Consider the following 14,484-nt stretch of genomic DNA (forward strand, 5'->3'; position numbering starts at 1 on the left):
ACACACACACACACACACACGATCTCACATGTGCAGGCACCCCCACGCATACACACACATACACAGAGCCTGACCAACGCCATCCTTAAAGGTAAAACCAGACATTATCTTCCTCAAGGAAGTCTTCTGACAGAAATGCTCAAAAATATTTGGAGAAGTTAATATAGGGCCTAGAAAACTGGCTGAAGCATTTTATTTACTGCAGTTAATAACAAGAAATCATTGAAGGCGTTACAAAGAACCACGAAATGACCCAAGCAGTGTGGACGATCACTGTGGCAGCAAAATGCCGATCATACTAGAGCAGAGAGAATCTAGAAGGAGGGCCACCATCTGTGAGTGTTATTTAATTCAGCAAACATTTATTGAAAGAGAGAAGGCAGGAAACTAATCGCAGACTCTCAACAGGTGTTTGCTTAATGAAGTAATAAATGTATTGAGCAGCTCTAGTAAAAGGCAAAGTGCTAAGGGTTTATAAGCAAAGCATAGTCCCTGTCCTCGAGGAGCTTAAAAATATCACTAAGGAAATAAGACGGTCTTCAATTAAGGTAGAATGTGATGAATGCTCACGAGAGAGGTACAAAGAAAATGCCACGGTGATTCAGAGAAATGGGAGATGATTTTCGTTGAGACTCTCAGAGAATGTTCCACAAAGGAGATGGCATCTGAACTGGAACTCCTCAGGAAGAGGCAGGCCTTGAACATGTGGAGGTAGAAGGGAAAGACTGAGCAGAGGGGGCACAGGAACAGAGGAGGAATATTCCCAGGGATTTCTGGGAGCATGGAAGACAGCGTGACCGGACTAGAATAAGTCAAGGGTACAAAACGGAGCAGCCATGGCCGAAAAGATAGGTTAATGCCAGACAGGCAAGAGCACTGGATGCTAAGCTGAGAAATCCATGCTTCATTTTGTAGGCAGTACATGGAGGTAGCCACTGAAGTTTCATGAGTGAGGGAGAAGGAACGATATCCCAAAGTCCTGCCTTGGGCATACGATTCAGGCAGTTCTGCGGGACATAGAGGACCCCATACATGGAAAATGCCAAGCATGGACCCGCACCCAGAGCCCTATTCAATAAAAGGTACCTCCCTCTGAGAGAGAATGAGCGACGATGCAGCAATGACCCCGGGATATGTGAGAAGAGTCGGGATCAGAGCATCGACGTCAGTGTCAGACAGACCCCTTCCTCCTCCAAGACACGAAAGAAGGAAGAAGAAATGAGAATGCAAAGAAAAGTTGAAATAAAAAACACAAATGCTTAGGGAAGTTCTATCGGGTGGTCAACATTCTCAATGAGTCAGGCAGCTGTCTGCTAAAAATCAGGGATTCTGAGAAGGAGCCAGAGACGCCAGGAAACGAACAGAGGAATAGAAACTCCCCGCTTCTCACGCCCTAAGTCAGGGTGGGTCTGAGTCTTTGTTTTCCAATCTGTTGACTGGGCCCAGCACCCAAACACGACCTCACACATAGAACCCAACATAAGGGTAAAAACTGAAACCCAGATAAAGGAGAAACCACAGAGAAAAGAGGAAACAAGGCCCAAGGGCAGCGTTGGACAAGACCCACAGTGGGCAAGGGGAACGACCGGCAAAGGGGTCAGGAGCATCAGAGGAAAATAAGGGTAACAGAAGAGACAATGTTAACAAATTTGCTGTCTTTTCTATACTATCAATTTTAATGCCTTCATGAATACGATACTGAGAAAAAAATAACATGCCAGAAAATAACAAAACCCTTCAAGTCTTTCACATTAAAACTTACGACTAGTACATAGATCCCAGGTTCCTGGGATCGAGCCCTGCCCCAGGCTCCCTGCTCCTTGCTCCCTCTACACCACACCCCCACCCCACCATGCTCACTCTCTCCACCTCTCAAGTAAATAAATAAAATCTTTTAAAAAAATACACAATAACAGAAGTAGAAAATGTGGGTAAAACAAACCAAAATGCTGATTAGAATAATCTCCTTTTGGGCGCCTGGGTGGCTCAGTTGGTTAAGTGACTACCTTCGGTTCAGGTCATGATCCTGAAGTCCCAGGATAGAGTCCCCGCATCGGGCTCCCTGCTTGGCAGGGAGTCTGCTTCTCCTTCTGACCCTCCCCTCTCTCTCTCTCTCATTCTCTCTCTCTCTCTCTCAAATAAATAAATAAAATAAAATAAAAAGAATAAGCTCCTTTTTATCCTCAATTTCTCCCCCAAAATATTTATGTTGCCCCACAAGTCTCCCTTTAAAAGGTTAAAAATCAGATTCAGGGGTGCCTGAGTTGCTCAGTTGAGCATCTGACTCTTGATTTCAGCTCAGGTCATGACCTCAGGGTCCTGCGATCAAGTCCCCCACCATGGCAGGCTCTCTGCTCAGTGGGGAGTCTGTTTGAGGATTCTCTCCCTCTGCCCCTCCCCCTGCTCACAGTCTCTCTCTCTCTCTCTTTCTCTCTCTCAAAGAAATAAATCTAAAAAAAAATCAGATTTGGAAGTTTTGGGGATTTTTTTGGAGGTTGGACTTTTAAGCAACACAGTTGAATGGAAGCATAACAAATATCCATTATCCATTTCTTCCTTCCTCTTGTGACATAGATTCTGATCAAATTATATATAGACTCGTGGTCAAGTGAAAAACTAAATCTGAGGGCTGGCCAAACATATTTCCCCACGTTCCCTGAGGTGAGGCCATGCTGCCCACTCACCTGCATGAGTTCGTGGCTTTCCAGAAGGTCATTCTCTAGCATCTCCTGGGTAAGGCGCCCCATGGTGCTGTAGAATTCATCTGCTGTCTCACAGCATTCTATCTGCCTAGGTAAAGAAAGGACAGAAGAAGAATGTTTAGGACCCCCATGGTGTTTATCAGGTATATATTGCAGGTGCAACAGGATGTGTCGCCTCTTGCCATCAAAGTTAGCAATGAACAAAAATCAAGTTAGCAATCAACAAAAATCACAATCCTAGGCACTTGCCTATGGCTTGGTCATAGTTTGCATGTCCTGGCTTGCAATTCTCTGCTATTCCCAAATAAACCCATTTTTGCTGATTTTTCTAAAAATCACAATTCTGGTTCATAGTCTGCAAAAAAACATCAAAGGCAGCTTAGAGGTACTTATTACAGGGTGAGTTCCTATTTTTCCTATCTGCTCACCAGCCTCACAGCCCCACCTGTGGCATCTTTATTATTTTCCTGTGACACAGTCTACACATCAGAATGCCCACCACCGATCAGAATTAATAACCACAAAATTGGGTACTGAAGAACAATTACCCCCTGTAGGGCATCTAGGGCTCTCCATCTGCAAAATGGTGATATCATTGATAGACTAAAACCAAACCACAGAAGTGAAAGATGAGAAATACAAGAATAAGAACTTTTCTGCCTATTTCATCATTCACAGGATGCTTTCACGGACAGAAATGTTTCAGTTCTTCTTGGGCACCGAAGCCAGCTGGAAATTACACCCTGCTTCTTGCATTTGGTTCTACATGTAAATAAAGAAATCTGTCATCTGGCAACCTATAAGGCAGGTTAGACTTTCATCCTTCGTCTAGAAGGGGAAAAAAAGGAATAGTCTAAAGCAAAGAGCACTGTGGGCAGCTCTTCCCGCCCACGGGTCCTGCCCCCGTGCTTTAATAAAACAATGCTTCTGGCACAGAAAAACAAACAAACCAACAAATAAGTAAATAAATATGTATTTGAAAATAAAGCAAAAGTACTATGTGTTTGTTTTCTCTATTACAAAGTTCTTTGTACAGTAGGATAATTATATTTGCCCACCAACCATAAGACATACACTTCAACATACAGTAATGTCGGGGAATTTCCACAGGGCTGTCCAAAAGAAACATGATGATGGAAAAACTTCAGTTTCTGGAGTGCTCTTCAATCCCATTGCCATTAAATGAAATAGACTGTTGAAATGTTATTACAAAACTACAGAGTGGCATGTGGGCATAATTGAAAAAGTGGTTAAGTTTACCCTGGAGGGTGAGGAAGGGAAATAATGCTTCAGATGAGTTCTGAAAAATATTCTCCAGGCTGACAAAGGAAGAAAAAACTTTCCAAAGACATGGATGCAGGAGACAGCAGGACCTTTCCAGGTCCTACAAGGAGCAGACAGCAGAGGGCACATGCCTGCTGAGCCTGTTCGGGGCAAGAGTCACTGAAAGGCACTTCCCAGGGAGTGTGGGAACAGATGTGCCCTCGGCAAGGTTGGCTGGAGGTCCCGCGGCAAGTGTGGGGTATGATGGGGAGCCCAGGGAGGAAACACCGCACTGGGCCAGGATGCCGTGTGAGGGAACAAGGCAACGCAGAGCGTCAGAGGAGAACGGATACATGAGAGACACCAGGGAAGGTGCGCCGAGAGGCCCCAGCTTACGTATTCCCGAAGGACCTGTGGTGTGAGAAGAAATGCCAAGTTGCAGGACTAAGGGGAACGGAGAGGTCCCAAGGATCTGTTGTTCATGATTTTTCCAGTGGAAAGTTTGTGGGAGAGGGATACAGGCACTGGAGCCAGAAAGAGCTAGGATTAAGTCCCAAGCTCTGTGACTAATGAGCTATGTGACCATGAGCTAGTCAATTCACCCTGCTGGGGTAGCTTTCGTACTGGGAAAGGCAGGAGAAAAATCCTACCTACTTCCCAGGGTTATGCGGAGAACCGAATGAGATCATGTGTTTAAGCTGCCTGACATAATGACAGCACTGTAGGCGCTTGGTGACCTGTGTTGGCTGCCCGTCCTTTCACGTAACAAGTGGCATGCTCAAAAAACGTAGAAGTGTAGTGAGCAAAGACACGGAAACATTTAAAGTCCCACCAGTGTGATTCCTATATCCCCTGAACTTCATAAACAATACTGTTCAGTATCAGTAGATTCACATTACTAAAAGTGCAGATTCTAGGGGCGCCTGGCTGGCTCAGTCGGTGGCAGAGCACGTGACTCTGGATCTCAGGGTTGTGGGTTCAAGCCCCCACATTAGTCGTAGAGACTACTTAAAAATAAAATCTTAAATAAAAAAAAAAAAAATGCAGCTCCTAGAGCCAGGATATCTGGATTCAAAATCAGGCCCTTCCACTTACTGGGTGACCTTGGGCAATTCACTTAACTTCTCTGTGGCTCAGTTCCCACATCTGTAGAATGGGGGTGAGAACAGTACCTACCTCATAAGATGATGGTGAGGACTAAATGAGTTAGTTTCACATCTAGAGTGCTTAGAGCAATGCCGGTCCACAGTGTGACATCCCTGGGAGGACCAGACGAATAAATTCTGATCCTACACATAATGGATAGGGAGGAATAAAACCAGAATTCTTCTTTTCCTCCTGCCCCATAACTAAGAACTAGCACAAAGGTGACTCTAATGGACTCAGCACACAGTAAATTGCTACACTATTTTAATCCCATAAACTAGTTACCCGGTAACTGGACTATCCCACCCACAGACACTATCAAAGTTCAAAGAGCCTCAGGCATAGAGGAGGTTGGAAATGTAGGACTGCAGAAAGATCTAGTTACTGGGCGGAAATGAGAAGATAAGTAAACAGCGTGCCAAATCCCCAGCAGACTCATTTATTTGTCCAGCTGAAAAGCAGTGTACCATAAAACAAAGCCAACAGAGATAGCTATGTGATGTTTCAAAATATTTATACACAATAACGATCTTTCTAAATCCCTGAATTGATAGTTGGTGGATCTTTCTTGCAAAAAAGTATGTAATACTGCAAGTCTCCCAGGAAACAACTTACCATAAATAAAAAGGCTAGTTAAAAGGTTTTTGAAACAAAATACTGGCAGTGATTTACTAGTTTTCTGACATGTTGTCTAGGAGTATCCACTCAAGTCATTTATAGCTCTAGGAAAGAAACATTAAAAACTTCTCTGCCTCTTAACTATAACAATTTCATCCTAATGTCCCTTCCATTACCCAGAAGGTAGAATTTTAACATAATAGTCATAATATATTAGAGATGGGTGAAAATATCCTCCTTTTTACAGTCGGGCTACTGGTAATAAATGTAAGTAACATCTATGTGGTAATATGTTTGGTAGTAACAGATTTCATCACAGAATTAATTCTTGATGAAAAGAAAGAAGTTCCATGTGTTCTACTATTTTTTTTAAGTTCCATGTGTTCTACTATTTTTTTTTAACTATTTTCCACACCCAAAGTGGGGCTTGAACTCACGACCCTGAGATCAAGAGTCGCATGCTCTACCGACTGAGCCAGCCAGGTGCCCTCTGTGTGTTCTACTCTTGACTATGTACTAAGCACCACAGAGAAACCTTATACATATTATCTCATTTAATTTTATAATGACCCTGAAGGACAGAACTAAATAAATAACTAAGGATTCAAAAATCATCCAAATCGTGAATGTTAATCAACAAACCCAGCTACTCCTCTCCGATCTTCCTCTTCTATCTCAGTTCCTCGCCCTCCCAACTAGAGACTGGGGAGAGGCTGCAGAGTAAACCAGCCAGGACACTAGCACTGAGGAGGAGGAGATCTACAGACCTGGAAACGCCTGCCCCCTTCCCCAACATATATTCCATTTGCCCCCCAACAATCAAGAATCAGCCAACTAAGATTTCAGAAGGCTAAAACAATTCAACTAAGTTCCCAACTTTCTCTATTGCTCCTACTTAAATATAGATGCTTTTCACACTAGAGCACAAAATTGCTTAAGGCCCTCCACACCACAGAACAGAACAAAATGGGGAAATCACTTACTCTCCCAATTTTGCCCAGATGGCCAGCGACACTCTCAAGATGATTTCTGAACCTTCAAAGAAGACTGAATCCCAGATTTTTAAGACTGTATGGTTAGGGAGGCATGTAGCAAAGAGAGTCAGAAACCACTGCATCGTGAAGACATTCGTAAGTGGGGGTTCGTATCCACCTGAAATAAAACAAACACTCTGTGTTTCTTCAGAATAGATGCTTTGCAAGATATAAAATAGTCTTGTTCAATCATCCATGTCCACCAAACATGTTACATTTCCTGGCTGATTTCTTTAGATCTCTAAATTCTGGTTCTTTCCTCCTTTTTCTCTTTCCTCTTTTTGGAAGAACATAGGTGTGTTTGATAAAAAAAAAAATCTCAATAAGGAATTTTCACAAATTATTTATGATATTTCAGAAATCTTTTTTTTAAGATTTATTTGACAGAGAGAGAGAGCACCACATGCACAACCAGAGGGAGCAGCAGGCAGAGGGTGAGGGAGAGGGGAAAAGGAGCCCAGCCTGGGGCTTGATCCCAGGACCCTGAGATCATGACCTGAGCCAAAAGCAGACATTTAACTCACTGAGCCACCCAGGTGCCCTGATATTGCAGATATCTTAACCTAAAACTTAATTTGTCTCTACCTATTGTGGGGTGCTGAAAATTAAGGAGAGTGTTCTCCTCACCAAAAACAGGATAAAAAGAAAGGATTTTAGCCTCTTTTTAAAAGCAGAATCCAATTTTCAAAACCTCATAAAGTCCACTTTTATTCAAATGCTGATGATAAAACATTGCTCATTACTTGTCTACTTCTTAAATTATGCCCAGCTCTCAGACCACAGTGATGTTAAACTAGAAATCATAACAGAAAAAGAGCTGGAAAAGTCCAAAGTATTTGGAGATTAAACAACATGAAATTTTAAAATACTGTGAACTAAACTATACACACAGCTCACACTGAAGTTTCTGAGTTCGCCAAAAACACAGAGCTCCCTCCTACTTCCCCTGATGGCACTAGGTATGTATTTTATGAAACATACAAATGTAGATATTTAAACTGATCCTCCCTCTGAATTAGACTACGCATTTACCCAAGGATAAGCCAAAAGAGCTCTATTCTCCTGCACTCATTTTCTCTCTTCTTCCTCAAGAACAAAGGAGCATTGTTGTTCAGAGACTTAGAATCTGAGGGCAGTGCTTATGGGCAAGTGCAGGACATTTGGAGGAAAAAGTGGAGCCCAGGAAAGCATGTCTGACATGGGACAGGCAGTGTTATCTGGACGCATTATGAAATCCCCACAGGTGCACAATGACACTGCGCAACCAAAGTAAAGGAGATTATTCAAATGGCTGAGAAGGAAATGCTGAGAGACACCCAGGCATCACTAAAATTTCCAAGGTCCTATAATTACAGATTAGGTCCTCACATCCTTTCATATTTTCCCAGATTTAAATGCATGGGTGGGGAATTGGCAACCATTTACAGGAAACACAACAGACTTCATTATTCTTCCTGGTATCCTGCACCTAGCCAGGCAAGTGCAGGCAGTGGGTACAACCACAGCCGTGAGCTCGGGCGCTTCAGAAAGCAGCGACCTGGGGCCGCTTGCAGAGCAGAGTCTCCATCCCTGCCTCAACCCAGGGCTCCGAAGCTACCTGGAGGTCCCAGGAAGCCCTTCTCCAGAAAGAGCTGAGCCATCCATCTTCAGTAAATCTAAATACCCTTACCATGGATAGATAAAAGGAGCACTGAAATTTTAATCCAAAAGACTGTTGGTTTATCTCCTAAAACTTAAGGAAGATGTGTATTCCTCTGTCTACAGGCTCCATGGTTCAGGGAAAACCACAGTCTGTGCGAAATTGTACTATTGCTCAGCTTTAAAGAACTCCTGTGGGTTGGTACCAGCTGAGAGCAGTTTAACTAGATGGTAAGACATGGACTCCACTCTTCATCCAGAGTGCACTATATCATTTTAGGTGTCAATCCAGTACTGGTAAAGTATTTAGTTCTTGATGGACTTCCCAACCAGGACCACTCGGAGGTTCAACATGTGGCCCTATGATTTTTTTCAGTTGTGTTTTTGTTCTCTAGCCACCTATTTCATTGCACCAAATGCTCATTAACAGAAATACCTGAAAACAAGTATTTCTGCTCAAGGTTTAGGCTCAGGTGTACTGTGGAATCAGGGAAGTAAAATATTCTCAAAGGTATAACAGCACTGAGTCATCACTACCTCCACTTTCCTTGTTCGCAGTTCTCTGAAGAGTATCCAGGTGCTGAGATAATTCGGGGAGTTTCAGTCTCAAGAGATCTCTGAAGACAGCCATATCCACAGACAAAGCCCGGAGATTATTGACAAAATAGCTTTCAGGAAGTACCTTATCAATAAGGTAAATCATAATCTGAAGGAAAAGATAAAGAATAAGATTGCTTCCTAAAAACTGGGATCCCCACATGTCCTAAATAGAAGGAACATATTCAAAAATGCAGTTAGCCAAAGCACACCATCCTTCCAATGTGTCAATACCGAATGTTCTGGACTTTCAAGGCTCATCTCCACGCCAGGTAAGGAGTGAGTGGCATAATTATTAAAGTAACTCAGACCCATAGTCCACTGCTGTCTAAAGTTTCTAGATGGGGCACTAGACCTGAGTTCAGCCCCTAAGGAGCTGTGCTGGTACAACCCTCAGCCTCACTCAGAAGTGGTGAAGCACATGCCCCATCAGCAGCCAGTGGGAATCCCAATACTGGCTCCCTGATGTCAGCAGTTGCACAACCTTCTTATGAAAACCAAGAGCTGAACCACCATAAACACCCCGCCCCGCAACAAAAGCAAGTCTCGAGATGCACTTAGCATAACCCAGTTATTAGAACTGGGAGCGGACTTTGATCCACTTTCCTCTCCCATGTGAATGCAACAAGAGTTTTGTTTGAACACATGGTACTTTCAAAATCTGGATTTCTTTCATAAGATTGTCTCACAAGTTCTTCAAATTACTACTTTCATTCTTATTTTTTTAATTTGTGTTACCTTTGCTAAGAGGTCAAGAACCACAAGAATGACCCAGCAAAACACAAGAGTTCTATATGTCAATCTCTGGTCCTTCCCCTGTCAGCTCATATTCTCTGCTGTGTTCCTCCCTCCCTAGAAGACCACTCCCTCCCCAGAGCACAGGAAAAACAAAATTAAGAATAAAATCATAGCTGGCCCTATATGATGGTCTCACATTTTAATTTTCAGTCTAACACGAAACTATTTTCCAAGAAAATTATCTCCCAGACCTGACAAGGGCCCATCTTTCCCTCATCTCTGGCTTGTAATTTCTACTTTTTAGGGCAATTGTTTTGACTAAGTCAATAAGGGCTGGGCCATACTCTTGAGAGGGTCCCTCTGAGACCTTTATTACAAGACTTGGCAGGTGGAGCTTAGCAATAAAAGGAGTACACTATATTCCATCTGTGTGGAGAAAGAAGGTCCTGAGTGTAATGTTAGGTATGTCACTCCACCCACTAATATATTTCGAAGACCACACATTAGATCTTAAAAAAAAAAAGTTAGGATAAATAATGGCAATAGAGCAAAAACAGTCTCTTCAACAAATGGTGCTGGAACAATTGGACATCCACATGCCAAAAAATAAATCTAGACACAAACCTTACACCTTTCACAAAAAGAAATTCACCCAAAAGAGATTGCAGACCTAAATGTAAAGTGCAAAACTGTAAATCTCTCAGAAGGTAACAAAGCCTAGATGACCCTGGGAATGGTGATGACTTCTTAGATGCAACAGCAAAGACATGATCCATGAAAGAAATCACTGGTAAGCAAGACTTCTTCAAAATTAAAAATTTCGGTTTTGTGAAAGACAATGTCAAGAGAATGAGAGGGCAAGCCACAGACTGGGAGAAAATATTTGTGAAGGACCTAGCTGATAAAAGACTGCTATCCAAAATACACAAAGAACTCTTAAAACTCAAGGTAAAATAATGTGACTAAAAATGGGCCAAACACTTTAAGAGGTACTTAGGGATGGGATATAAGTATATGAAAAGATCCTTCACATCATATGTCATCAAGGAAATTCAAATTAAAATGAGATACCACAGCACACAACTATTAGAATGGCCAAAATCTGGAATGCCCACAACCCCAAAAGCTGACAAGGATGTAGAGCAACAGGAACTCTTACACATTGCTGGGGAGAATGCAAAACTGTACAGCCACTATGGAAGACAGTTTGGTGGGGTTTCTTAGAAAACTAAATATACTCTTACCGTATCATCCAGCGATCACACTCATTGGTATTTACCCAAAGAAGCTGAAAACTCACGTCCACACAAAAACCTGCGCACAGATGTTCATAGCAGCTTTATTCATATTTGCCAAAACTTGGAAGCAACAGAGATGTCCCTTGGTAGGTGAATGGATAAACAAACTATGCACATCCAGACAATGGAGTATTATTCAGCACTAAAAATAAATGAGCCACCAAGCCATGAAAAGACAGGAAGGAACCTTAAATGCATACTACAAAGTCAAAGAAGCCAATCTGAAAAGGCTACATACTGTATGATTCCAACCATTATGTGACATTCTGAATAGGGCAATGGCAAAAAGATCAGTGTTTGCCGGGGGGTGGGGGGGAGAGGGTAGGGGGGATGACCAGGCAGAGCACAGAGGATTGTTAGGGTAGTAAACACATTCTGTATGAATATTGTAATGATAAGACATGTCACTAAACATTTGTCTAACCCACAGAATGTACAACACCAAGGGTGAATCCTAATGTAAACTATGCACTTTAGGTGATTATGACACGTTGATATAGGTTCATGGAGTGTAACAAATGTACCTTTGGTGGGGGATGTTGGTAGTGGGGGAGGCTGTACATGTGTGGGGGCAGGAGGCATATGGAAAATCTCTGTACCTTCCTCTCAATTTTGCTGTGAACCTGAAACTGCTCTAAAAAAAATTATGTATTTTTTTAAAAGTAAATAACGAAGGAGCCTCAATGTATTAACAAATAGCTAAAAACAGTTAAGAAAAAACAGTAAGTGCAGAAAAGCACGCAAAATGGCTTACCTACTTCTCAAATAAACTATATATTTGCCTAATATTGAAAACTTGCAGGGGCCAAAACAGCTGCTGAAAAACATTGACCCCAGTATTTTCCTTTGCATCTGAAGTGATTCTTCATGAATCCAATCTTCCTCTGCATATTCACTGTCTAACCACAAGATTCCAAAATGACGATGATGTCATTTCATTTCACAGAGTTCATTTTCTTCGAAGCAGAAATATAAATATTCAGTTCCTCAGCTTTATCTCATCTCTCTTTTTTATGTGAATTTTTAGTTTCTCAGGGAGTTTCTTTCATGATTTGATTGGCATGTATGTCCCCTCCCCCAGATCTCCCCACCTCACTCCTAACCCGAATTGCTTATTCCAACTTTTCAACAGCTCTCATTTTATAGTCACAGAAATTACATCTAAAAAGAAAAAATCAACTAAAGCTGATAGACTGAGTAAAAAAAAAAAAAGGCCTAATAAAAAATGTTTTAAACTCATGTATTTGATTTGTCATTGGCTCCCCCTCCCCCACTTTATTTGATGAACAAGTAGTTTCAGAGCTGTTTTCCTTAAGTACAGGAATGGAAAAAAGGAAAGGGTGAATACAGATTTAGACTAGGTCGGGCTGGGTTTATAATTAATTCCACCATGATGCACATGAAACCAGGAGGAACAGTTGTTTGTTTTTCCGTATGACATTAGTCAGTGACTGGGACTATCACTAAGGTACATACCACAATCAAACATAAGGCTGGGGTTGGGGGAGGCTCTTGAATACCAAGACTAAGTATCCATCCCACCCATCACAAAGCATTGCAACCAACAGCAGTTTGAGGGTTCAAATATGAATTAGCAACCCCATATTGCCCCAAGCTCATAAGGAAGTAGCCATCCTGTGCATGTGAAATGCTTCATTTCTCATAAAGATTATTTCTGGTGACTCACGGACTCACATTCCAAATTATAAACTTAAATCGCTTGTAACCCATCTCAAAGTGTTTCCAGAATGTTTTTACTAATAAAGGTTCCAGGCATCGAAGATTAAAAGATAATAAAATATAATTCACTTCCATAACCTTTCTCCATGCAAATACCTTCCATCATATACACATACTCTCAGCTTACCTCCTCCATACCTCCCCCCATCTATGAAATAGTAAAGCAACCCAATAAGAAGATCCAACCAGAATTAAACATAACTTGTATGGAGTAGGCAGTTTCAAACATGACACCCTGTGACTTCCGCCTCTTGCTAGTCACATTCTTATACAAGTCCTTCCCCTTGAGTAAAAGCTGGACCTAGTGACTGGCTTCTAATGAACAGAATACAGCAAAAATGATGGAATGTAACTTTTGATTAGGTCACAAATCTGCAACTTAATCTCTCCTACCTTGCTCACTCTCTTTTACTCTCTTACTCACTCTGAGGGATGCCAGCCACCTTGTTGTAAGATGGAGACATGGCAAAGAACTAAAAAAGGTCTCCAGCCAACAGCAAGCCAGGAACGTAGGCCCTTGGTCCAGCCACGTGTGAGGAATTAAGTCTTGCCAACAACCACATGAACTTGGAAGTGAATGCTGTCCCCAACTGAGCCTTCAGATGAGGCTGCAGACCCAGCCAACAGTTTGGATGCCACAATGATAGGACTTTGAGTCACCTAAGGTGCACCCAGATTCCTGACTCAAAGAAACTGTGAGGTAAACCATGTTTGCTATTTTAAGTAGCTAATTCATTACAAGCCATGCATAATTAACACAATTAGTATTCAACTTGCTTTAAAAATGTGATGCTTTTATAAGTGGGGCCAAAAACATAATCATTCTCACATTTGGCAGCTACGTGAGTCCATCACTTGACCTGGCTTTAACGTGGGGGAAATGGTGATTATGGGTCATTACAAAGGTGCAGCAAATAACTTGGAAGGGGGTGGGACATCAGGAAAGAGGAATTACAGTTCCAGTATTTCACTCTCAGAAGAATTTCAACTGCTCTCTTCAGAGCCTCATACTCACTTTCAGTGCATCCCCTTCATTGCCTTCCACTACTTCCAGAATTAGAGCGGCCAGGATGTTAAAGCCTTGGCAGTACCCAACATTCTTGTTCCATCGGGCATAGGCCAACAGGACCCGTTTTAATACAACCCTGTCCTGCTCAGCCTCCTGGCCACAGTAAGAACTGCAGCCTGTGCGGTGAAGATCCTGAAGAAGGCAAACAATATTTTTTTTAAATGGCTCCTTATATTCTCTCCAAAAAATGACTTAAATTATAACCCTGCCTCAGCATTAAACAGAATCAGATTATCAGCATGGATTTTAGTTTTTAAAAATGTTTATGTACCCTATACACATGAGCAAAAACAATTTTTTGAATTTTTCCTAATGTTTTCTAATATGCTAAGATACATTTTTTTTTCCAGTTTTATTGAGATGTAGTGGACTTATTAGAACACTGTCAAGGGGAATTTCAGTCAGGCAAATTTTCTAAACTTCTTTATAATTTTCTGTTAAAATTTAAAGTGTTTCCAGAATTAATATAAAAATGACTCAGAATTAACAAAAATTACATTATAGTTCTATAGAAATTGACAGTTTAATACTATGTCTCAGATAAAACAAGAGTCATTTCAACACATGTAGGACAGATGCTAACATTATTCCTTTCTCTGAAACACAATGTAATATCCAGCTATCAAAATTCTAATATTAAG

The 14,484-nt window shown here is 41.7% G+C and overlaps 1 protein-coding gene across 4 annotated transcripts in view; it reads right to left on the bottom strand.

Annotated features, from left to right (window-relative positions):
- TBC1D30 (TBC1 domain family member 30) overlaps positions 1-14,484 on the bottom strand; it is a 75,503-nt gene that overhangs the window by 13,828 nt on the left and 47,191 nt on the right. For all 4 annotated transcript variants that reach the window (XM_073900710.1, XM_073900709.1, XM_073900711.1 and 1 more), the window contains 4 exons: positions 13,790-13,975; positions 8,939-9,107; positions 6,713-6,881; positions 2,685-2,790 (listed from right to left, as the gene is read on the bottom strand). In XM_073900710.1, the coding sequence (XP_073756811.1) occupies positions 2,685-2,790; positions 6,713-6,881; positions 8,939-9,107; positions 13,790-13,975 (630 nt within the window). The remainder of the gene's footprint in view (positions 1-2,684; positions 2,791-6,712; positions 6,882-8,938; positions 9,108-13,789; positions 13,976-14,484) is intronic.

The sequence above is a fragment of the Callorhinus ursinus genome, unplaced genomic scaffold (genome assembly GCF_003265705.2).
Source record: "Callorhinus ursinus isolate GAN/ISIS: 27379988/994484 unplaced genomic scaffold, GSC_fseal_2.0 scaffold14, whole genome shotgun sequence".
NCBI classification, from domain to species: Eukaryota; Metazoa; Chordata; class Mammalia; order Carnivora; family Otariidae; genus Callorhinus; species Callorhinus ursinus.